Source organism: Oculina patagonica, chromosome 4, assembly GCF_052425735.1.
Source record: "Oculina patagonica isolate OP01 chromosome 4, crgOcupat, whole genome shotgun sequence".
Classification (NCBI taxonomy): Eukaryota; Metazoa; Cnidaria; class Anthozoa; order Scleractinia; family Oculinidae; genus Oculina; species Oculina patagonica.
This window is the reverse complement of record NC_135761.1, coordinates 42,047,466-42,070,700: the sequence shown is the minus strand read 5'-3', so window position 1 is coordinate 42,070,700 and position 23,235 is coordinate 42,047,466. Positions and strand designations below refer to the sequence as shown.

General features: G+C 40.0%; 2 protein-coding genes across 2 annotated transcripts; both read left to right on the top strand.

Moving 5' to 3' along the window:
* The first annotated feature begins 7,728 nt into the window (after positions 1-7,728).
* On the top strand, positions 7,729-8,673 carry LOC144648470 (uncharacterized). Its single transcript, XM_078508011.1, has one exon. It carries the CDS (start codon positions 7,729-7,731, stop codon positions 8,671-8,673), a length of 945 nt encoding a protein of 314 aa, XP_078364137.1.
* A 601-nt stretch (positions 8,674-9,274) lies between these two features.
* LOC144648469 (uncharacterized) lies at positions 9,275-10,231 on the top strand. The gene has a single exon (XM_078508010.1). It carries the CDS (start codon positions 9,275-9,277, stop codon positions 10,229-10,231), a length of 957 nt encoding a protein of 318 aa, XP_078364136.1.
* Positions 10,232-23,235: the final 13,004 nt, after the last annotated feature.

The following is a 23,235-nucleotide window of genomic DNA, read 5'->3' as shown; positions in this document are numbered from 1 at the left end:
CAGCAGAAAATGCCGCTTCAGCCAGACTCAGCAATCAGCCGAGCACATGTCGAGCAAGCCATCATGTCCCCGAAGACATTTCGAAAAAGAAACACGCCTAAAACCCCTTCAATATAGGGCAAAGGCAAGAAAAAGAGCACACGTTGATTTCAAAACAGACATTTAATGTCTCCAGAAAACACCAAGCAAGAAATTTTTATACCACTCAATTGTTTTCAATACCTCAAGATCAATTGCCTGAAGGGGAGGAGATAAGACGATTGAAAAGACCAAAAAGGTCAAAACACTGCTGTAGAAAGTAAACCTAGAATGGAACCAGCGCCATCTGACATTAATGTAAACACTGAAAATGTAAAACAAATCGTTGGGAGCATTTAGGCAAATGTCATAAGGTTGAACAAATGAATGGAAATAGTCATGGTCTGGCTATGCTTCTCCACCAAGTTATGTATTCAACTGGATTAATATCAATACTTGTACACTTTAGGTTTTAATCCGGTGTCAAAGATATCTTCGTCTACGATCAGATAGCATATATTCGTCAGACAAACCCGATTTCTAGAAGAAAAAAACCCAATAAAATCATCAATGTGTAGCAAACAAAATATGGCACACTCTCAAATATTATTGTTGTTGTAATTATTATGATTGTTGTTGTTGTTATTATTATTATCATTGTTGTTATTATTATTGTTGTTACTATTATTGTAAGATTAAGTTGCCTACATCTCGTAAAGAAGATAGACATACGTTTCTATATTATTTTACTTTCTGTATTAGAATGCTTGGATCTGTGATAATTACTAACTTTTCTCTAAATGTCAGCAGAAGTGCAATCATTTGACTTTGATGATGACGAAGTAGTGCTTGTTTATGATGAGGAGCCTGAATGTGTTTACAGGATACCTGTCCTTCCAAGCATTGTATCAGGGACGCTTTGACTGAAACAAAGCCTTTTTTAATTCACTACATTAATTTTATATCTAACGGCCCCTGTAAACAAGGCCAACGAAGGGTATGATATGACACGACATGTTGTGATCATTCGTTGACCATGTTAAGGTGATTCCTCAGAAATAAAAGTTGGCGAGTGATTTTTGCAAACTTTTCCCAAATGTTTCCTTTCAAACACTCTTTAACTCCAAAGTAGTAATTGCATACATAAACAATGACGCCAAATGATTCAACAAGTTCGTTGCCAACAGAGTTCAGATAATCAGATCCAACAATGATACTACGCAATGGCGATACATCGACACCAAGAAAAATCCTGCAGATCATGCCTCCAGAGGCTTGAACGCCAAAGAACTCATGGAATCCAACTGGTTCAGTGGACATGGAATTCTCTGGGAAAAAGAAATCTCGTCTGACAAGCAAGAGATCCCTGAAATCAAAATTGGAGACCCTCAAGTTAAAGCTGCAGTGCAATTGCGGTCAAGAAATCAAAGGAAGACTCGATACGTCTTCTCTTCTTACATTCTTGTATGAGGTCATGGCCATGATCAACAGTCAACCATTGACCTGCCAATGCCTGAATGACCCGAAGAGTTTAAAGCCTATAACTCCAAATCGTCTGCTAACAATGAAGAGGAAGAAACTTCCTCCACCTCCTGGAAATTTCGTCAGAGAAGATGTTTAAGCTCAAAAACGGTGGTGACGAGTTCAATTTTTCGTGACATGACACCATCGAAAGACCAATACAACAAGTAGTCATTCTCATAGAAGCAGCCAACAATTATTCATGATCTCCCAATTTTTCCCTTATAAAACCATAAATAATTTGGTGGGAGTGTCGCTATAACAGCGAGTGCATAGATGTACAGGTCTGTGAGTGAATGTTGTGATAATGTTGATAAAGAAGTGCGGGTACATGTAGGTAAAAAATGCTTGAAATTCTACTAGAAATATAAAAAAAGTTCTGGTATGTCAGTCATCCACTTAACTATTACCATCATCATTGTTGTTGCTGTTGTTGTCGTTGTTAGTATCATAATGATTATTATAACCAGTATTATTATTTTTTATTATTATTATTTTAATTAATAATTTTTATTGATTAAATTGTAGGTGATGATCACAGTACAACTATGGCAATGGTATGTCTGCAAGTTGATCACGATGTTAACAAATGGAGTGATGTACATCATTGCAAAAAAACGTTAGGAACAAGGCTGTACAATTTACCAAAGGAAAACTCTTAAACCACCAAAGTCATCAAGTACTGTACCTCCAGAAGTGTTTTGCATATGCCATCAGCCAAAACAACACCCGGGAAGACCCTGAGGAACATACTGGAGGATGGTGGAATCTTAACAGTTTCCTAATGTCAATTGCGGTCATTGTTGTGATCGCCACTGCTGTTGTTGTTTTCACTGTGTTTAAGTGTAAAAGATAAGGATAACCTCTCTTTTATTTAGAAAAATAGTAGAGCCATGTTACGCAAAAATATCACAATAGCGGCTTAAAACTGCAGAAGAAAAAAGAAACACGTAAAAGCAAACTAAAAAGGCATCTATGGGCAAACTTCGAGAAGATTAAAATGGATTGAGCTCAGGGTAAACTTGGAAAACGTCAGCTCGATTTTTTTCAAGTTTATCGATCAATTTGTATAATGTGCCTATGTCATGCTCAAAAATCATCGTTTTTGTTTTGGTTTTAGAGTTTTAATTAACGAAAGAAATAGAATAACCTTATCATATAGCATCTTAGTTTAAGGTCATCATAACTTTATTAAAGAATAAAGTAGCCTTGAAAAACAACAAAGACATTAAAGGGATTACTATTGGTGGAAAGGAAATGAAGGTCACTCAATTTGCAGATGACACAACAGTATTTGCAAGTGACAATCGCTCCGTAACCAATCTATTGAAACTTGCCTCTGGTTTAGAAATAAACACGAGCAAAACAGAAGCAATGTGGCTCAGGACTTGGAGAAACAGGACCGATACGCCATATAATTTTAAATGGCCGCAAGAACCAATTCAAGCCCTCAGCATTCTGAAGCGGCAAATAACCTGAATTTTGCTGACAAAATTAGCAAGCTAGAAAACACCCTTAAAAGTTGGAAAAGAAGGAAGCTTACCCTCCACGGCAGAATAAAAATAGTAAAAACTCTTGGTTTGTCAAAGCTAATTTATAACACCTGTGTGCTCAAAATTCCGGATTTTTATGTGAAAGAGATTAACAAAATTTTGTTTAATTTTATATGGGAAGAAAAAACCGCCAAAAATAAAAAGAAAGACAATGAATAGGAGACATAAGTCATGGAGGCCTTAGAATGTTGGATTTTGAACTAATGGATAAAGCACTTAAAGTAGCTTGGATTAAGAGACTAACCGACGACGATGATCGCGCAAAAAAAGTAATTTCAGAATTCGCCACTGCCCACTATGGGGGTTTGTCTTTCCTGACAAAATGCCAGTACGACACCAAGTATCTCAACCTAAATAACCACCCCCTTTTTTTATCACACTTTACTTAAGTATTGGCAGGAATATAATTCTTTTAAATTTGCAGAAGACCGTCATATCCAAGGCGAAATTATATGGAACAACAGTCGCATCATAATTGGAGGTCAGCCAATTTTTTACAAACCCTTATTTCAAGCTCGGATCACACGCATTAAAGATCTTCTAAAAGACGATAATACATTCCTTTCACTAGAAGAAATCAAACGCCAAGTAAACAATAAAATTCCGTTCACACTCTATCACGGCCTCATCGCTGCTATTCCATCAGAATGGAAGCAAAAATTGAAACAAAACAACTTACCCCAAACCACCCCCCCCCCCCAAGACCTTCCATTAACACAAACTGCCTATGCCACACTCCTTAGCAACAATGTATCGGTAGATCCACCGACTTCAGAGAATAGAATCCTAAATTATGGTTTCACCAAAGAAAGCATCCACAATGTGTACTCATTGCCTTTCTTAAGAACTAAAGATTCTAAATTTATTGCTTTCCAGTATAAAATAATTCACCATGTTTTACCTACCAGATCCAGCCTTCTTCGAGCTGGCATTGTTGAAAGCGATATTTGTACTTAATGCGAAACTGAAAAACAAACTATAAGCCACTTACTGTACCAATGCACTGTATCTAAAGCTTTCTGGAATAGATTCACGTGCTGGTGGCACTCAAAATTTAAACAGACTATCACTCTGACTGAATCCGCTGTCCTATACGGTTGGCTTCAGGACATCCAAAACAAACAGGCACTTAATGTCACCCTTCTTATTGCCAAATACCACATTTTTGCGACGAGTTCATGTGTCGTCAACTTATGTTTTGAAAGCTTTCTTCTCCGCCTCCAAGACAAACTTTACATTTTAAAACAAAGTCATATCGCCCAAAAAAAGTTGCACTTGTTTTTGAAAATATGGGGAAAACTGATTTGAATCAAATCTAGATCAAAAAAAAAAAAAAAAAAAAAAGCAATTTTAGTTATCTATTTAAAAATACCTATGAAATGAACTATATTTAAAGCCTAATTTTTTTTCCTTTATAACGTCCGCTTTGCTACTGTTTTTTTTTGCTTAGTTTACTGTAAGTTTAGTTCTCTTTTGTATTTGCAAGTCTTTTTAATTCTGTAATACCTATTTTTCCTGTTTAATTTAGTTTTGTTCTCTTTTTGAATTGTAACTTTTGTAAATGTAGTGTGAAGTCATGTAACCTTTGTGTGAGCAATAAAATTATAAAAAAAAAACTTGCCCTATATGTTCTTATGCGCGCGCGCTTTGTCCCCGGGCTTTGTCACGTTGCTGTATAAAGAACGCTTAGAAACATTTAATAACCTTTTTGTTTTCTTAGAATGTAGCTTTGTTTCGTTTTCATTGTGTGATTTTAAATTATCGTTTTTTGGCTAGCCGCACAAAGAATTGGTTCAATTTAGTTTCCTTTACGTCATAGAAGTATATTAGGTCTTTTTCCACGCGAATATTTCAGTTTTTAAGGAGTTGTCCCTGGAGTAAAGAGGAGTTTATAGGAGTCTTTCGGAGTTTTTTACAACTTGGAGTTTTCTCACCCCCGGAGTCAAGATCAGACGTAAGTCACGATTGTTAGTTTATATTAGTTTTTGTCGTGCTTTATGTCGTCAAATTTGTATTAAGCTCGTTTCTTTAGCTTAGACAATCGTGCTTTTCTTTTTAGTTTTTACCGCAAGTGTTGTAACAAGTCGGCTAGCCTGATTCCCGAATAAGTTCAATAAACGTGTTTAAGAGTCTACTGTCCGTCCTGTACTTCACTGTGGTTGACCTGGCGAACCCAATTACGCTACACCCCGTGTCTGCCGTGCTGGGAACGCGACAGTAAAAAGTCTGTTAGTCAGAGATCCAAAGGAGTCAAAGAACAGATCGAGGTGAGCCGTATTGTAAAGATTAAGTAAACGGCCCCGATCATAAATGGAGCAAACAAAGGAGAACCACCAGAACATCGTTGATCGTGATCCTGATCAAAAGAGAGTAAGAACTTTGTCTAGAAAGGCGTTAGAGAACGCCGTCGAAGATAAACGTCGCAAGATAGCTTGCGTGCATAAAATGCTGAAAGAAACAATAGACTCTGTTGAGGAGCTAAGTGAAGGATCAGATTTCGAAATTATCTTCCGTGATCTGCTAGGAGTATCTGGAGAGCTGAAGACGAAAATAGAAGAATTACGAAACCTTCACACGCAAGACAAAAACAATTATTTTGGAGACGAAGAACCACCTTTAACTAGCGAGAGCTTAACTCTCGACCAAGCTTACAAACTAATAGAAGAAATAAAGAGTAGACAATCCGACAAATTGTTGGAGACAAGATCGCGTCTATCTCATAAATCCAACCGCAGTAAAATCTCATCACGCGCATCTACTGCAAGCAGTGCGGCCAAAATGAAAGCACTCGCCGAAGCAGCAGCAGCAAGAGAAAGCACAGAATTCGAAAAGCGTATCGCCGAAAAGGAACATGAACGCAGGAAACGCGAAGCTGAGATTGAACGAACACACGAACAAGAGCGAGCAATTCGCAAAAGGGAGCTGGCATTTCTTGCTGCTGAAAGAAAGATCGCGATTGCCGACGCGAAGCTAAAAGCTATCGAACAGGCGATAGAAGAGGAAGATACTGACGATAAAGTCGAAATCCCGGGTATCCCAAACGCTAAAAGTGACGAACGAACATTCACTTGGCTTAACTCAACACCACCGGAAATCCTCCAACTGGGAGTCGATTCGACAAAACAAAAAACCCCTTTCAACGTGAGACTGCCCGAAAAGCCGCCTGCAAGATCGCGTGCCGCCGCGAGTCAGCTAGAAAACAATGGAGAAAACCATCAAATCGCTCATCAAGGATTTGATCGGTCCTTTATCGCATCAACCCCATTTAACATTACCGGAAGCCAATTAATAAAAACATTAACCTCCGTCAATGAACAGATAGTTGCCGGACTTGCTAGGCAAAACCTCCCAAAGTGCCATCCCGACACTTTTAATGGAGATCCTATGCTCTTTCATCCCTGGAAAGCTGCGTTCAAAGCCATGATATCGGACACCAGTGTTTCGCCTGTTCAGGAGGTCAATTATCTGCGCAGATTTACCAGCGGCGAGGCTCAAAAACTTGTAGACAATTACCGGAAACGAAAGCAGCATGACCCCAGCAGGCTATTAAGCAGTCTATGGGCTGAGTTGGAGAGACGGTTCGGAAGCGCGGCCGCGATAACAAAAGTGCTATTAGAACGCCTAAACAAAACAGCCGCATTCAACGACGGAGAAAATGCAAAACTACAAGATTTCGCCGACCCTTGCGCGGACGTGGAGAGTCAAGTGAGCTATTTGCCCGGCCTCGCATGCCTAAACTTCCCAAATGCAATACAACCGATCGCTGAAAAGCTGCCTCTATCGCTACGGCAAAAACACACGGAGAGAAATGGAGGAGTGTACCCTGGATTCCACATCTTTTCTAAAGTCGCACAGGATCAAGCAAGGATCAAAAACAATCCAAATATCCTCGCGACCAATAAACGAACGCCAGCCTCTCTTACACCGCCAATCCGGAGAGAGAAAGAAAGGAACAACCGAGTCCTCAAGACGGACGCGCAGCCCCCTACAAATCAATCTGATACCCTGCCGCAAAAGGGGGGAGGAAAGACAAAACGATGCCCCTTCCATGACCTAAACGGCCATACCCTAGAGGAGTGCCTAGCCTTCCGTGCAAAATCTCTCGACGAGAAGACCGAATGGCTTCTTGCAGCCGGACTCTGCTATCGCTGCCTATCAAGAGGACATACGGCCAGTGACTGTAAGGAGAACGTAGAGTGTACTATATGCAAGGACAGACGCCATCCGGCTCTCCTCCACAGAGAGAGAACAAGGCCTCCTACACGGAGTGGAGAAGTCGTTGACTCCAAATGCACAACGACGTGTAACGCTATGGAGGGCGGCATCTTGTGTAGCAAACTGCTCTTAGTCGACGTCTTCAGTAAGGAGAAGCCGCACGCAGTCCGTCGAGTCTACGCCATAGTAGATGAACAAAGTAATTCATCTCTAATCAGCACTGAGCTTGCTGATGAGCTAGGAGCTAACGTGCCGGAAGAAAGGTACTTTCTTACCACATGCAGCGGCACGAAAGAACCAAGTACGAGCGTCGCATGACGGATGTCGCGATACAATCCATGGGAGGAGCAGCAGCAGACCTGCCTACTCTCGTCGAGTGTGGCAACATCCCGCGGGAAAACACGAAATCCCAACACCAGAGATGGTGAGGAGATTCCCACACCTCCAGGACATCGCCAACAAGATCCCACCCCTCGATGAGACCGCTGACATCCATCTCCTCATCGGAAGAGACGCCCCAGAACTCCTTAAAGTTCGAGAATTTAGGAACGGGCCTAAAGGAACCCCCTGGGCACAAAAGCTTTCTTTGGGCTGGACAATAATCGGCCAAATGTGCTTAAATCTTGTTGGAAGCCCCGCGCACGTGCTCGTCCGCCGTACCAGTCTCTTATCAACCCGCCTCGCTAGCTCAAAGAAAAGAATGGTGGAACCGCAACGTTACGAGCTCGTCCCATGCCCCAACCAGTTACGAGTCAAGGAGAGTTTCACTGAGCGGGATCAAGATGCAGAAAGCGACATCTTCCGAACCACTCAAGAAGACAATGACGTTAGCCTGTCCTGCGAAGATCGGAGATTTCTGGAGATAATGGAGGCCAATATTCATAAGAACGATGATGGAAACTGGGAGATGCCACTCCCTTTCCACCACAAAGATGTTAAGATGCCAAACAACCGGAGTCAAGCAGTAAACCGCTTGAACGGCCTGATTTGTACCCTACGAAGAAAGCCCCAAATGGAGAAAGACTACTTCGAGTTCATGCAGAAGATCCTCGATAAGGGCCACACCTCCCCAATCCCTTTAGAGGATATCAAAGCGAAGTCCCAATCCGAGAAGGTCTGGTACCTTCCGCATTTCGGCGTCTATCACCCGAAGAAACCAACGCAGATACGAGTGGTGTTCGATTCGTCCACCGAATACTCAGATGTATCCCTAAATAAGGAGCTGCTCCCAGGCCCCGACCTGATGAACAGCCTCCTGGGAGTACTCATTCGCTTCAGGAGGGAGACAACCGCCATTATGTGCGATATTCAGCAGATGTTCCACTTCTTTCACGTGGATCCCACCCAAACGGAACAGAGCTCTTAGAGAAAGGGGCCATGACTTTATACTCCCTAAAGTAAAAACAGAACGTTTCAAACGCACTTTTGTAAATAGATGTCTTTTTAAATTTATTTCTTAAAATCCTTGTAACTGATACATATAATAGGTTCATTTTACTAGTTTAGCTTATTTTAGATTGTTTTTTATTGTAAAGCCACACGTTTGTTGTGACTAGCTTCTTAATAAAGACTTCTACTACTACTACTACTACTACTACTACTACTACTACTACTACTACTACTACTACTACTACTATCCCAATCACAGAGATTTTCTGCGCTTCCTGTGGTTTGAGGACAACAAACCCAGAAAGCCAATAACGGAGTATCGAATTAACGTACACCTCTTTGGAAACGGCCCCAGTCCAGCCGTAGCTACGTTCGGACTCAGAAAGACAGCCGCTGACGGCGAGGAGGAGTTTGGAGAGGAGGCTATGAAATTCGTTCACCGCAATTTCTACGTCGACGACGGCTTGGCGTCACTACCTTCAACAAAACAAGCCATCGCACTCGTTACAGCAACCCAAACAATGCTCCGTAAAGCGAATTTGAGACTACACAAAATCGTCTCGAATTCAGTCGAAGTGATGGAGGCCTTCCAGGTGGAGGACAGGGGAAAAGGAGTACGTTACCTGGACCTACACCGTGACAGTTTGCCAGCACAGCGTTCGCTTGGAGTATTCTGGGATTTAAAGAATGACAGCTTCACCTTTCAAGTAACCTTGCCTGACAAGCCGTTCACGAGAAGAGGCGTACTATCCACTGTAAACTCGATTTATGACCCACTAGGCCTGGCTGTTCTAGTGTTACTGGAAGGAAGACTGTTGCTTCAGAAATTGGTTATCATGGGCAAGAGTAAAAACAATGACAAGCCTTTAGGATGGGATGACCCCCTCCCAGACACTCTCCTTACACAGTGGCGACGTTGGTGCAACTCATTGGCCGATTTGAAGAAAGTATCAGTTCCCCGTTGCTACTACCCAGAAGGATTTGGCACAGTTGTCAGGAGAGAGATTCATGCCTTCTCAGATGCAAGCGAGGACGCAATCGGAGCTGCCGTTTACCTGCGTCAAGTTAACGACAGAGGAGAAAACTGCACAGCCCTAGTCTTTGGTCAGTCTAGAGTTGCACCTGTCCAGATCACTAGCATTCCCCGCCTAGAACTGTGCGCCGCTGTTCTAGCAGCACAAGCAGTCGACAAGATCATCAAGGAGACAGACATGGAGATTGACGAAGTCACCTTCTATACCGATTCGAAAGTCGTCCTCGGATACATCCAGAACGAAAGCAGAAGATTTTATGTTTACGTCGCAAACCGCGTCCAGCTAATTCGCAAGATCTCAAGTCCAGAGAAGTGGACGTACGTTGACACAAGCGAGAACCCCGCAGACCTCGCTACACGTCCCCTGAATGCACAGAACCTTGCAGAATCAGCCTGGTTAACTGGTCCAAAGTTCCTACAAACAACGTCAAGCTCACTAAAGGAGAGACAGGAGAAAATACCATTAAATGAAGGCGCCCAGAAGTACGTAAAGAAGTTGTAACCTTCGCCACACAATCAACCAAAGGCTGTGGTCTTGGAGCTGAAAGGTTCTCACGTTTGTCAAGCCTCCACTCGCTACAGCGTGCCATCGCCAACCTGATTGTCTTTATCAAAGAATTTAAGCGGAAAAGAATGGAGCCCAGGAAAGCAAGGGTCGAAGACCAAGTAGCACAAAAATCGCAACACGTCTGAGGAACGCCACAGCAAGGGAACTTCAGAGATTGACAGTTTAAAATCCGAGCCCGAGACTAAAAAAATATCAGCTCATTCATGTCCTACACAAAGTCTTGTATCGGTATCGTAGTTGGACAGCGTTAGCCTCAATCCCATGCCAAAAAACACAGTTCCCCGCGTCAGAAATTTAATGTGAAACTGGACTATAGCATGCGAACAGCTTTTTTGTATCCCATCTGTAGCGCTTTGTTGAGTCCCTATAAAGAGAACAAGAAAAAGTTTACCAAGAATACCACAAGGCGTTTTTTTAAGGAAGCCCTTGAGGAGATTGAAAAGGATCCGAAAGTGAGAACATTCTCCTTTACCAAGACGCCAAGACTGGCAGTTTAAAATCCGAGCCCGAGACTAAAAAAATATCAGCTCATTCATGTCTACACAAAGTCTTGTATCGGTATCGTAGTTGGACAGCGTTAGCCTCAATCCCAAAAAAGCAGTTCCCCGCGTAGAAATTTAATGTGAAACTGGACTATAGCATGCGAACAGCTTTTTTGTATCCCATCTGTAGCGCTCTGTTGAGTCTCTATAAAGAGAACAAGAAAAAGTTTACCAAGAATACCACGAGGCGTTTTTTCAAGGAAGCCCTTAAGGAGATTGAAAAGGATCCGAAAGTGAAAACATTCTCCTTTACAGAGACGCCGAGACTGGCAGTTTAAAATCCGAGCCCAAGACTAAAAAAATATCAGCTCATTCATGTCCTACAAAAAGTCTTGTATTGGTATTGTAGTTGGACAGCGTTAGCCTCAATCCCATGCCAAAAAACACAGTTCCCCATGTCAGAAATTTAATGTGAAACTGACTATAGCATGCGAACAGCTTTTTTGTATCCCATCTGTAGCGCTTTGTTGAGTCCCTATAAAGAAAACAAGAAAAAATTTACCAAGAATACCACAAGGCGTTTTTTCAAGGAAGCCCTTGAGGAGATTGAAAAGGATCCGAAAGTGAGAACATTCTCCTTTACCAAGACGCAGAGACTGGCAGTTTAAAATCCGAGCCCGAGACTAAAAAAATATCAGCTCATTCATGTCTACACAAAGTCTTGTATCGGTATCGTAGTTGGACAGCGTTAGCCTCAATCCCACCAAAAAACACAGTTCCCCGCGTCAGAAATTTAATGTGAAACTGGACTATAGCATGCGAACAGCTTTTTTGTATCCCATCTGTAGCGCTTTGTTGAGTCGCTATAAAGAGAACAAGAAAAAGTTTACCAAGAATACCACGAGGCGTTTTTTCAAGGAAGCCCTTGAGGAGATTGAAAAGGATCCGAAAGTGAGAACATTCTCCTTAACCGAGACGCCGAGACTGGCAGTTTAAAATCCGAGCCCAAGACTAAAAAAATATCAGCTCATTCATGTCCTACACAAAGTCTTGTATCGGTATCGTAGTTGGACAGCGTTAGCCTCAATCCCAAGAAATTTAATGTGAAACTGGACTATAGCATGCGAACAGCTTTTTTGTATCCCATCTGTAGCGCTTTGTTGAGTCCCTATAAAGAAAACAAGAAAAAGTTTACCAAGAATACCACACGGCGTTTTTTCAAGGAAGCCCTTGAGGAGATTGAAAAGGATCCGAAAGTGAGAACATTCTCCTTTACCGAGATGCAGAGACTGGCAGTTTAAAATCCGAGCCCGAGACTAAAAAAATATCAGCTCATTCATGTCCTACACAAAGTCTTGTATTCGTATCGTAGTTGGACAGCGTTAGCCTCAATCCCATGCCAAAAAAAACAGTTCCCCGCATCAGAAATTTAATGTGAAACTGGACTATAGCATGGAAACAGCTTTTTTGTATCCCATCTGTAGCGCTTTGTTGAGTGCCAAACGTCTCTTTCCCTATAAAGAGAACAAGAAAAAGTTTACCAAGAATACCACAAGGCGTTTTTTCAAGGAAGCCCTTGAGGAGATTGAAAAGGATCCGAAAGTGAGACTTCTTCTTTACGAACAAGAGAGGCATTCGCGCGATTTTTTTTTATTTTTTTGGCCAAAAAAAAAATTTTTGTTCCCACGTAGCGCTTTGTTGAGTCCCTGAAGATGAACAAGAAGAGGCAAGAGGAAGACGAGAGTTTTTTCAAGAGAAGCCCGAGGGCTTGAAAGAGAATCCGAAAGGGAGATAGAAAAGAGAGGATTCAGAAAAAAAACGAAAAGGAAAGAGGAAGACGACTCTACCTCCCTACTTTTTAATTTTTTTATTTCATGTTTTGCAGTGATGGGAGCATGCCTCAATTTGCAAGACCCCTAAATGTAGATGTAGAGCTTTTGTGTTTTTCTTATTATTTTTTATGCATGGGGTGTGTAGTGGCATGATGAAAAGTCTAATTTCTGATTCGCTTTAGAGAACTCTTCCCAGCCATCCAGCATCAGCAAACAGGTCTCAAAAGCAGATAAAAGACTGCCTTAAAGTTACCCTGCCTTAGAATAGGATTAATTTTAAGGTCAATTGAGCATCGCATGAAGTACTGAAAGGTCTCCGAGCTTAAGTCACTGAAAGGCCTCTGAGCTTAAGTCTTGCCTCTTTTATTGTGGTGTTTTAATTATGTTCAGTATTTTAGATGGAAACCAATTCGAAGACTTTTCTGTTCTTTGCCATGAACCAATTACTCTTTTACAAGACTTTGTGCTCTGGTAGGTTGGGTGCATCAACTCAAGATGCTAATTGGTTGAATCACTTTTTTATATGTTGAATAAAGTAAATATAGAGTTTTATTTGCAAGTTGTTTCATCACTTAAGAGGTCAACTCTAGTATGCCTATCTAGTTGACCTCTCTGATGATGAACATTTGTCAAAATATGCCCTATAACATATATTTGTAAGTAAAAACTGGAAACAGATGTGTATGTTAAAGCTACAGATAGTCACCAGTATCTGCATTACAGTTCATGTCATTGTGGATCATGTAAAAGAAGTATACCTTATGCGCAAGCAATGAGGCTACGGAGGATTTGTTTGAAAGCGTCCTTATTCAAAAAGAGAGCGAGGGATTTGGTGCTGCTCTTAACCAGGAGAGGCTACAAGAAAAGTTACGTGGAGAGTCAAATACAAACAGTACGAAGCAAGACCAGAGCAGAAGGAAATCATCAAACGCACGCGGGGTTGTTTAAGTTTGAAATTTGATAAGTAGGATGATGCGTGCAGTGTAACTGCTAATTTTAACCTGAGGAAGACTGTACACAGCACAGTCATGAATTGGTTATTAGCCTGACAATGACAGTACCTCACTTTCCTCCTGGTGACCTCCTCACTGCAGTTCACAATGATCAGGTGCTTATCAAAAAGAAAGACAACACAGAAAAAGACAACCATCCCAAACAATCCATATTAACTTTGCTCCATTTCTTTCTTCCTGAAATAATGATGTTCTGCTCTCTAAACACTGAACATCTCAACAGAAAGTAATTTTTTTCAGATATCATGCTCAATCACATAGCCAGCTATTGTCCTGTATTATCAAGGAACACTTTAGTAAAGAAATTGACCTCTATTCAGTCCATGATACACCAACGTTTTAGCTTTCATTCACAGGAGCCGATGAGCACCCTGAGGACCTTTTCCAAAGACTTATGGCCTTTGTTGAAGACAATAATAAACTTCATGCCACTATCACTTTCTCACTATGGTGAAGTGACAACCAAAGACCTGCGTGTAAAACTTCATCGCCCTGACCTGGTTGAAATTAATACATCCTGAGTTACCTACGTTGGTAAAACAGGGGCGTGGAACTGAGTTACAATCACAACCTCTAACCTCATTAAAACCTGAAGTATCTCAGGCCCTTCCCTCCCAATTTGACAAAATATGCACCGAGAATGATGCCAAGATTATGTGCACTGCTGTTAGTGGCTATTGCAAACCTCCTCCAGAAAACTTTGATTGCCCCAAACCCAAAATCAAGCCAAAAATTATATTATTAATTCTTTTTTATTTCATTTTTACCCAAACTAATCTAAAACTCTTAGGATGATTTTTTTTTTTCAAATTAGCTTATTACCTACACATGGCCCAAACTTTATTACACTTACACCTAATTTATTCTTATTCTTTCTAAAACATGGACACTGAAGAATCCACTTTACAATTCTACCATGCAAATATCCAACCTCTCACCACACAACAAAGAGCACCACTTCCTTAATGCCGATATATTTTATCCAATCAACTCCTAGCCCAAGGACATACAAACATTATTTTGGAAAAAGCCTATCGGAGACTGTGATACTGTCAAACTGTCAAACTTTTATTGTTTTCTTATTGGAAGTGATAGACAAATTCGGCTATCATGTTTACATCGTTGTTGCCACCCAATTCAGACCATGTGATGATTCCTTTGGGAGGTTACAACTGTGCAATTTGTCACACGCAACTGAGCGCATTGGGAGTATGAACGAACAGAACAATTGTAACCTCCCAAAGGAATCATCACATAATCTGAATTGGGTGGCAACAACAATGTAAACACGTTAGCCGAATTGGTCTATTGCCGCCCTGCACTGTACATGATATCAAAATAAATTTTAACTTCGCCACATTGGGCCACCTACACTAAAGGAGAAACACAAACCCAACAAATTGATTCAAATATAATCAAGCTTACCTCCAAAAGTGAAATGTGGCTCTATGCAATGAAATTTAACTAATCCACCATGGCAAGAGCACTACTGAACTTTGAAAATAATGGCAGAAAGTAATATATGAAACGAATGAATGACCAACTTAAGATTTAAAAACAAAATTGATAATATAGATATGCCTGACGATGATTTGGGAAGAGTTCACTGTGACAAAAAATTAAGCTTGTCTGCTACATTAATCTACCACCAAGTGTTTAATATCTGCAGCTAATAAAACTTTTGACACAAAGAAATAAGCTAATCTATAGAACATCAAGTGCGTTTAAATATCTCAAAAGGCAAGAAGCAAAATAGAATCCTATATTCACATGTAGTATATTTTTCTTTGGTAGTTCATTCCACGTTTACACAAGGTCTATATGGAGTGCTTTTTGTCACCTTTTGAAACACTGTATTAGATTGTCCAACCTGCAGTCATCCTTTTCTTCGATGGGGTTAGCAGTACTATGTTTAGGCCACTGATAGCATGAACTTGAGCTAACTTGAAGACATGGATATCAATTATATGTTATAGGCCAATTAGATAGTGATCTTTCATTTGCTACTCTTTGCATTGTTTTCCACAAGCCAAACGCATTGAACATGCTACTAATTCAAAGACTGAGCTAGCACAAACTCACTTTTACTTTGCTTTCATAACCCTCGGATCACCAGAGAGTCAGAGGGAGAAGGTAGAGTTTAATACAAAAAATCAAGATCCCTGTCATCCCCTAGCGACATACAAGATTATCTATCATACACTGTAAAGGTTTTGAAGCTGCTAGAATCGTATACCACTATTCTGGTCCTCCATTACTATGATCAGTATCAGAAATTGCAACACGAGTACAAATTTCGCTGGGGGATGACTATTAACACTTGCTTGCACACAAGTGTTTGCATTTTGTTCAATTCCATCTTCCTAGCAGGAGGGCGTGTTGAGGAAAAAAAGAATTATTCATGGCAAGGAGGTGCCATCAGACCATGTTTGTGTACAGTTAACAACAGCCCAGCCACAAATCAAGGCACCATTAGTTGCTGGTGATCATGGGGAAAAAGTTTTCTGAAAAAAAGAAAATTGTTTTCTTTTCGAAAAAATGATGGTGCATGGCAAGTCAAGTATTCAGGGAGATTTTTGGAGGAAATTTATCTTGTTTTCTGAAACCTGTTCCGGTTGCTTTAAATTTCAAATGTACATGGTTTAACTATCTGGCACTTGCATTTGTCCACTTTTTAGCTTTTTGTGTGGCTTCCCACTAGTCTTCTTGGCACTTAATTGCAAGTCTTTCCTTCTTTTTTCCTGATACTTGACGAACCTCGGGGCCCAGTGTGGGTCGAGGCAGACTTTGTGCAACCAACATCCTGTCTTCAGGAATTGCTAATGGCAAACATAGGCCAGATCTTCAACTGCAAGGAATGTTTTTCACTCCAGAAACTCCAGAAAAAAGAGACTGCTTCTGAATTAAAGAATATTAAGAAACTGGATCTGGTAAAAATGATTCAAGACTTCTTTTAAAGTTAAATGATAAATTGTCATTGGAGATCTATAATGAGAAGTTGGTGCATATTCAAACGACCTTGTCATCTGCAAAGAAGGAAGTCATCATTGCCCTTTTTGAAGAAGTGAACCAAAAGCTTGTTACTGAAGATGACATCCAAGAAGAGAATCAAGAAACTGAGTCAGGAAATGCACAATTTGTAGTAGGTTGATTACGAATATGCGTAAAAGCATCAATCAATCTTTCACCCACATTACATTTTACTGCTGCTTATAAATGTAGCTGGTATTTATCAGCTAAAGCTCAATTTTTCATGTTTACAAAGAGCTTAAAAAAGGATGGGGCGTGTTTTAAAACATGAAATGGCGAAATAGCGAAATGACGGAATGGTGAAATTATATAAAAGATAAGAGCTAAATTACGTTAAACGATATTACTGTTCCACTGAAATCTGCATCTGTTACCTGATTTATCCTGACTAAAAGCATTGGCATACTTCTGTCCCAAAGCTTGAAGCTTTTTGGAGAGTATGCATCCTCCCTGAGATTCTGGGATGATGGTACACAAGGAAATGTACCTTGCAAATTAACAAACCCAATGACAATGGGATTTGCTTTTGTAAGGCTTCATAGGATGGCACTGTCCTTACTTGTAGCAATCCAGAGTGTCCATATGTAGAATTTAATCCATCATGTTTGGCTTGGCTGTTAGACCCAAAACATGGTACTGCCCTAACTGTAGTAGATTGCCGCAGTTCAAGCAGAGAGCATTCGTCATCTGCACAGAGCGCACAAGTAGAAATAAACGAGGCTGCCTTGCAGAGAAACAGCCTTAAGGATATTCTAGTGCGAGCAGAACTTAAAAGCAAGGTTTTCAATATGGGTTGTCACAAACTTAATAGCAGTAAGTTTAAGGTTTCTAATTTTACCACAAAATAAACAAAATTTAAAAGTATTGGGTTTTTTATTGTTATGGGTAGGGAATATATAGATATATATTATTTTGTTATAGTTAATGAATCGAGTTAGGCACATGTATGAAAAATAAGAGACACATTTATGAAATGTGTAACACCAGTTTTTAACCAAAGATCTGGTCTTTTGCAGCACAAGAGATTTGCTAAAGGTTAGAAAACCGACATTAATTTTTCAAAAAAGGCTTTCACATCTTGATCTAACTGTCGGAAATTGTGTTTTTACATAATCAAAACCCTTTTAACGCGTCTAAATTTGATTTTTTAGTTGACTGGAAAGGGATAGGCAACAAATCTGTCATTGTTAGTAACTGTAGCCAATCGAAGAAAGTCTTGTAAGATTAGTTTGATCTTTTTTTTCTAGACACAAAGTGAGAGTGTTGTTATCGAAGTCGGGACCTCTTGAGAGAAAAATATATCTGTTTACAACTTCTATCGCGAGTGAGCGATTTTTAGGGCGAGTTTATCGGGAAAACCATTGTGTTGTCAGGCAATCATCTAATTCCCAACATAACTACTACTTGAATATTTACAGTTACCAGTAAAACGCAGTTTGTTTAGTGGGCATACCAAGATCATCAGGGCTGATGAAGATAATAAATGTGAAAGTACATTGCAAGGGGCGTGTAACAAATTAGGAATCCAATTCCACCTGTTCTAATTCATACATTGTACTATAATTCTGGCCATCGCCGTAAAGGCCATGGGACTGGGAGAAGAAGAAAAATATCCGATTCAAGAGACGGGCGCAAATCGTTATCCCGATGCTCCTGTGGGGTAAGATTTGTTGATGTCATTAGCGTAAAGAAAGCGCAATAGTCAGACGATGGAAAATGTAAAAGCTAAGAAAACATGAAGCAAAATATTTTCAAATAATTTCTAACCGTTTCCACATTGAACTGGTCTTATGGCAACCACTTCGCAGGTCTCTTGCTGTCTAAGAAGACGAAGGATAGCGTCCTGTTCAAGCTCCGGTCCTCCATTCTCAGTCCCAAAATTCTCAGCACAGGCGATGGCCTTCCACTCACTCCACATATATCGTTTTCCTCCCTCTCTTTTCAGTGTGCAGCTTGATCCGCATCTTTCGTTCGTTTTCCCTGCATCTGTGGACGAGTTTCTTTTGCTGGTGGTGTGATCCTTGGAGGCGTGTTGCGGTCGGTCTGATTTGACTGACTGCTCGCCCGTCCAGTTCCTTATTGCAGTCTCCGTGTCCTTGTCTGGTGGAGTCAGGTTCAGATTTTATGATCAGTTGCAGATTGTTGACTCGTCGTTGTGTTGTCTGACTGTTGGGATAAAGTTGAAATACAGTCCTACGTTATTACTGATCGTGAGTGGAAAATTCCGAACACAGTGGTCCTCCGAGCCGGATCAACGGGATGAGGCTACTGGATTAGCAAGAACCAGAAGGTTGTTTGAAGGAGAGTGAAGGGCGTTTCCTATGGGTGACAAAGCAAAGATCGCGTCGAAGCAAAGAATAAGGGCTGGACACAGAGGTTCCGCCACCAAATTGCTCAACCGAGTGGAAGAACGTCTTCAAATGGTACAGAAGACGTCGAAAGGCACTGGATCAAGCAGTCGATTCAGACAATGCTGAAGAAGATCGATTCATTGAAAAAATTCGATAACCAAATCATCGAGCTGTTCGGAAGCTCGGAAGATGAGGGAGTTGAAGTGCTTATTGAAAAAGAAATAGAGGACAGTGACAAAGTGCGGAGTGAACTCAATCGAATTGTACTGCGAATGGAGGAGGTATTGCGCAAAACAGACAACCCTCCACCTTTGAATCCGCCCTTTCAGGCAGAAACTCCACCGCCTTTAGTCGCCGCCGCTCCGCAACAACAAAGCGTAAAGGCAAGACTTCCCAAGTTGGAGGTAACGAAATTTAATGGACGAGTGCAAGAGTTGCAGGTGTTTTTGGACGCCTTCCAAAGTTCAATCGATAAAAACGGACGACTTAGTTCTTGCTAAAGTAGTTTATGAGTAAGGAGCAGCAACAATGGAGAACAAAGACAAGGTAACTCACCAACTTTTAGCTTAAAAATTAATTTTCATTCCATCCCTCAAGGCAGCCAAATAATACCAATTTTATATTAATCATATTTTATTTTTTCATCCAAAGTAAATTGTAAATTATATAATTAATATTTCACTTTTTAAAATTGTCATGCCTTTGAACTTGGAAATGGCGCTATATAAATGATTATTTTTTTATTATTACTCACTACAATCTTGGACAAAACTGTTGAAACACTTCTGAAAATTCGCCTCAAACTAGGTATCTGACTACGAATCGTTAACCCCCCCTCCCCCATTTCAATGTTGTGCATAGGAAGTTGCACTGAAAATGAAGCTGGGTCAATCGCAAACCCCATAAAACAACATTGAGTAGGGGGAGGGGTACAATTTTGTTTTCTCCGCTTGAGAGGAAAGTTATGGGCAAATAATGCCCAAAATGAGTATGTGTCAACAGGTTTTGTCCAAAATTGTGTAAATCAGAACAATTGAAATATCTAAGTTCTGAACAGCCCCGTTTTGCTAGTGTTACTTTCAATCTACTGAAACTTTAAGGTGAAATAGTTATCAGCCAGACACTGTTCTCATTAAAGCAATTAGCATCATCTGTTTATTTGTCACAAATGAAACTCAGCCAATTAGTGCTCTATATTCGGGCCACGCAAAACAAGACGGTTTTCTCCGGCTTTATTGACGCAAAAAGAAGGACACATATTACTTTTTTAGTAAGATATCAAAGAATTTCCACTTAAGAGATCATGAAGAGGTGCCAAGTTTTAAGATCTATGGTTTACCAGATAAAAAACGAGAGCCTTTTACCAGAGGAGAATATCAACATCAAGCGCATGGAAGGACGCCCTAATAAGCTATGTCAACAAGATGAAAGAAAGATCATAAGCTATTCTCAGCAGTCTCACCTCGCATGTATAAAAGGGGCGTATAAGTGATGAGCATGACAATCTTCACTTTGTCACGTTGATCTCTGACAGACATCTGGCCCAAGGTAACAGGTGCAGAGAGAATGGAAAAAAAATGTTCTTAACACAGCTGCAAAAAAGTCCAGTCAAGAGCTTAAGAACTGTGTATGGAAAGATTTGGCTAAACATCAAAAATTGTGCCAAGGAGTATGAACAACATTCAAACATTCAAATTCTGTAAGGAGGACTGTCCTTAGATTGATGACTGCATCTTTTTAACTCCCAACTCATGGTGCGTCTTATTACCAAGTTTAAAAAAAATTCAGTTTGGAAACTTAGCATGACAAAGTTGTCAAGTTTGGGATGCATCTTATAACCAAGTGCGCCCTATAACCAAGAAACTACGATAATTACCAATTCTAATTGATTGAAACCATAATTTTAGGCAGATTGCATATTAATTAGAAACATTTGGTCTATATATCTTTTAAAATTGTTGAATTCGTTTAATTATTTCTGTTATGCCTCCTTTCGCAACTTGAACTCTAGCCTTACCAAGACACTATTCAAGGATTATGCTACAATTTCAGGACTCGCGGGGTGGTCATAAAACACCTGATGTCCTTAATGAACACGATGAAGGTTCCAAATCTCATCAGAAATTTCAAGGAACCAGGAAGTTAGATTGCCCGGCCGTAATTCAAATAGGCTGGATAAGCATATTCTCGCAACCATGCTACGAGGTTAAGCAGTCCCAACAAGCAACGGCAAAAGAAACCATTATGACAAGATCATAATAGAATTTTATGACAAGGCATCCTTGAGAGCAGTCGCCCCCAGTTTCCTTACTTCGAAGTGTGAATTAAAAAGAATCATTCATTCAGAGTCCATGTTTGTTTTCAGAACATCCCATGGAACTTGAGCAGACAAAAGGTGAAATTAGTAAGATCAAAGAACAGTCGAACCAACAGCCTACCAACCAATCACGATGAACCGATTTCAGGATGTCACAGTTGTTAAGCGTGCTCAACATTGCACTCGCCTTTTTAGATGCGCACCATCTCACTGGTCACATCGCTTCGCTGTCAGTTAATTTTTTTAATTTTCCAGTGAATTTTTTAAGGCAAGTACACTTTTCACTTTAATTTTCTACAGTTTAACAATGGCTGTGCCACCTGTTTTAGTTCTTGGGGACTCTTTTATTTGCTGTTTGAGACATTTTCTGTTAGGTCTTTCCTGAAAATATAGCGCTGACTTTCAGCTTTCTCAACGTGCTACGATTAAATGGCACAGGATTGGTGGCCGTACGGTTGCCAAAACTATTCAATGCGATTTAAATGTCGTTAAGTCGTTCCGCTCAGATTTCGTAATCCTGCAGTTAAGCTCAAACAATTTAACGGCATCTGACCCCGCACACGTTGGCTCTACCACTGATGATTTTGTAAGACTTTTGCATGATTTGTACAATGTTAAGCTCATTTTCGTGTGCCAGACTATTATGCGTCAGGCAAAATATAATAATTCCTGACTGCCCATGTATATATATGTGACTTCCACCATAATCAAGCCTGGAGTTGGTGGGTTCATTCAGGCAAGAGTGGTTTTGACGCTAAACAGCAAGAGATCCCGCTTGCTCTCTTACAGGGAGTGGCGAGTGTGCGCGATCAGAAGCGTTACGACACTGCTCTTGGGAAACTGCGCAAATCACCAGTCTACATGCCGGAAAAATTAGGGAGAATTAGGGGAAAAAAATAAAAAAGATTATTTGGGGGGGGGGGGCTCAACCTTTCCCCAAAAAAAAATTTTAAAAAATTTTAAAACCCAAAAAGGAGGGGGGGGAAAAAAAAAAAAATTTAAAAAAGAAAAACTTTTAAAAGTAATAAGGGGTGGGTGTTGGGGAAAGAACCAACCAGAAACGAGGATTTGCACCAGCATTGTTTATCAAGGTTGATAAGTACAGGTTGTTGACTCCATAACTGGTTTTTCCTGTGACCAGACAAAATGAGTTGTATTATTTTGGTCGTAGAAATTTGGTTGCTTTTAACACTATGCTTTACTATAGATCTCTTGCACAACGTGGTGGGACAGGTTACCAGCAGAATTGAGAAATCGTATACAATGGGAAGCAGATAAGATGTCTGTCAGGGAAGATTGGAAAGATATTCGAGAGTTGTTTGAAGCGTGCACGCATTTTTTTTTTAAAAAAAAAAAAAAATTTTTTTTTTTTATATAAATGAGGGTTATTTTTTTTTTTTTTTTTTTTTTTTTTTTTTTTTTTTTTTTTTTTTTTTTTTTTTTTATTTTTTTTTATTTATTTTTTTTTTTTTTTTTTATATTTTTTTTGAAAGCGGGGGGAAATATTAAAATTTTTTTTTTTTTTTTTTAAAAAAAAAAAATTTTTTTTAAAAAAAAAATTTTTTTTTAATTAATAATTTCTGAAAAAAAAGGTTTTTTGGGTTTTTTTTTCTCCGCGGGGGGGGGGGAAAGGGGGGGGGGGGTTCCCACCCCATTTTTTTTTTTTCATATAAGGGGGGGGGGAAAAAAAAAAAAGGGAAAAAAAAAAAAAACAATAAAAAAACCCCCCCAACCCCCAAAAGAGAGCCCCCGGGAAAGGAGGCGCAAATTTTTTTTAATTTTTTTTTTGGTTTTTATTTTTTTGTTTTCTTGGAAAATTTAGTCTTTTTGGGATGCGCTTTTCCAAGAAATTCAATTGCAAAAAAAATGGTTGGGGGACAAAATGACAGTGTATAAACGATTAGAAAAGCGCA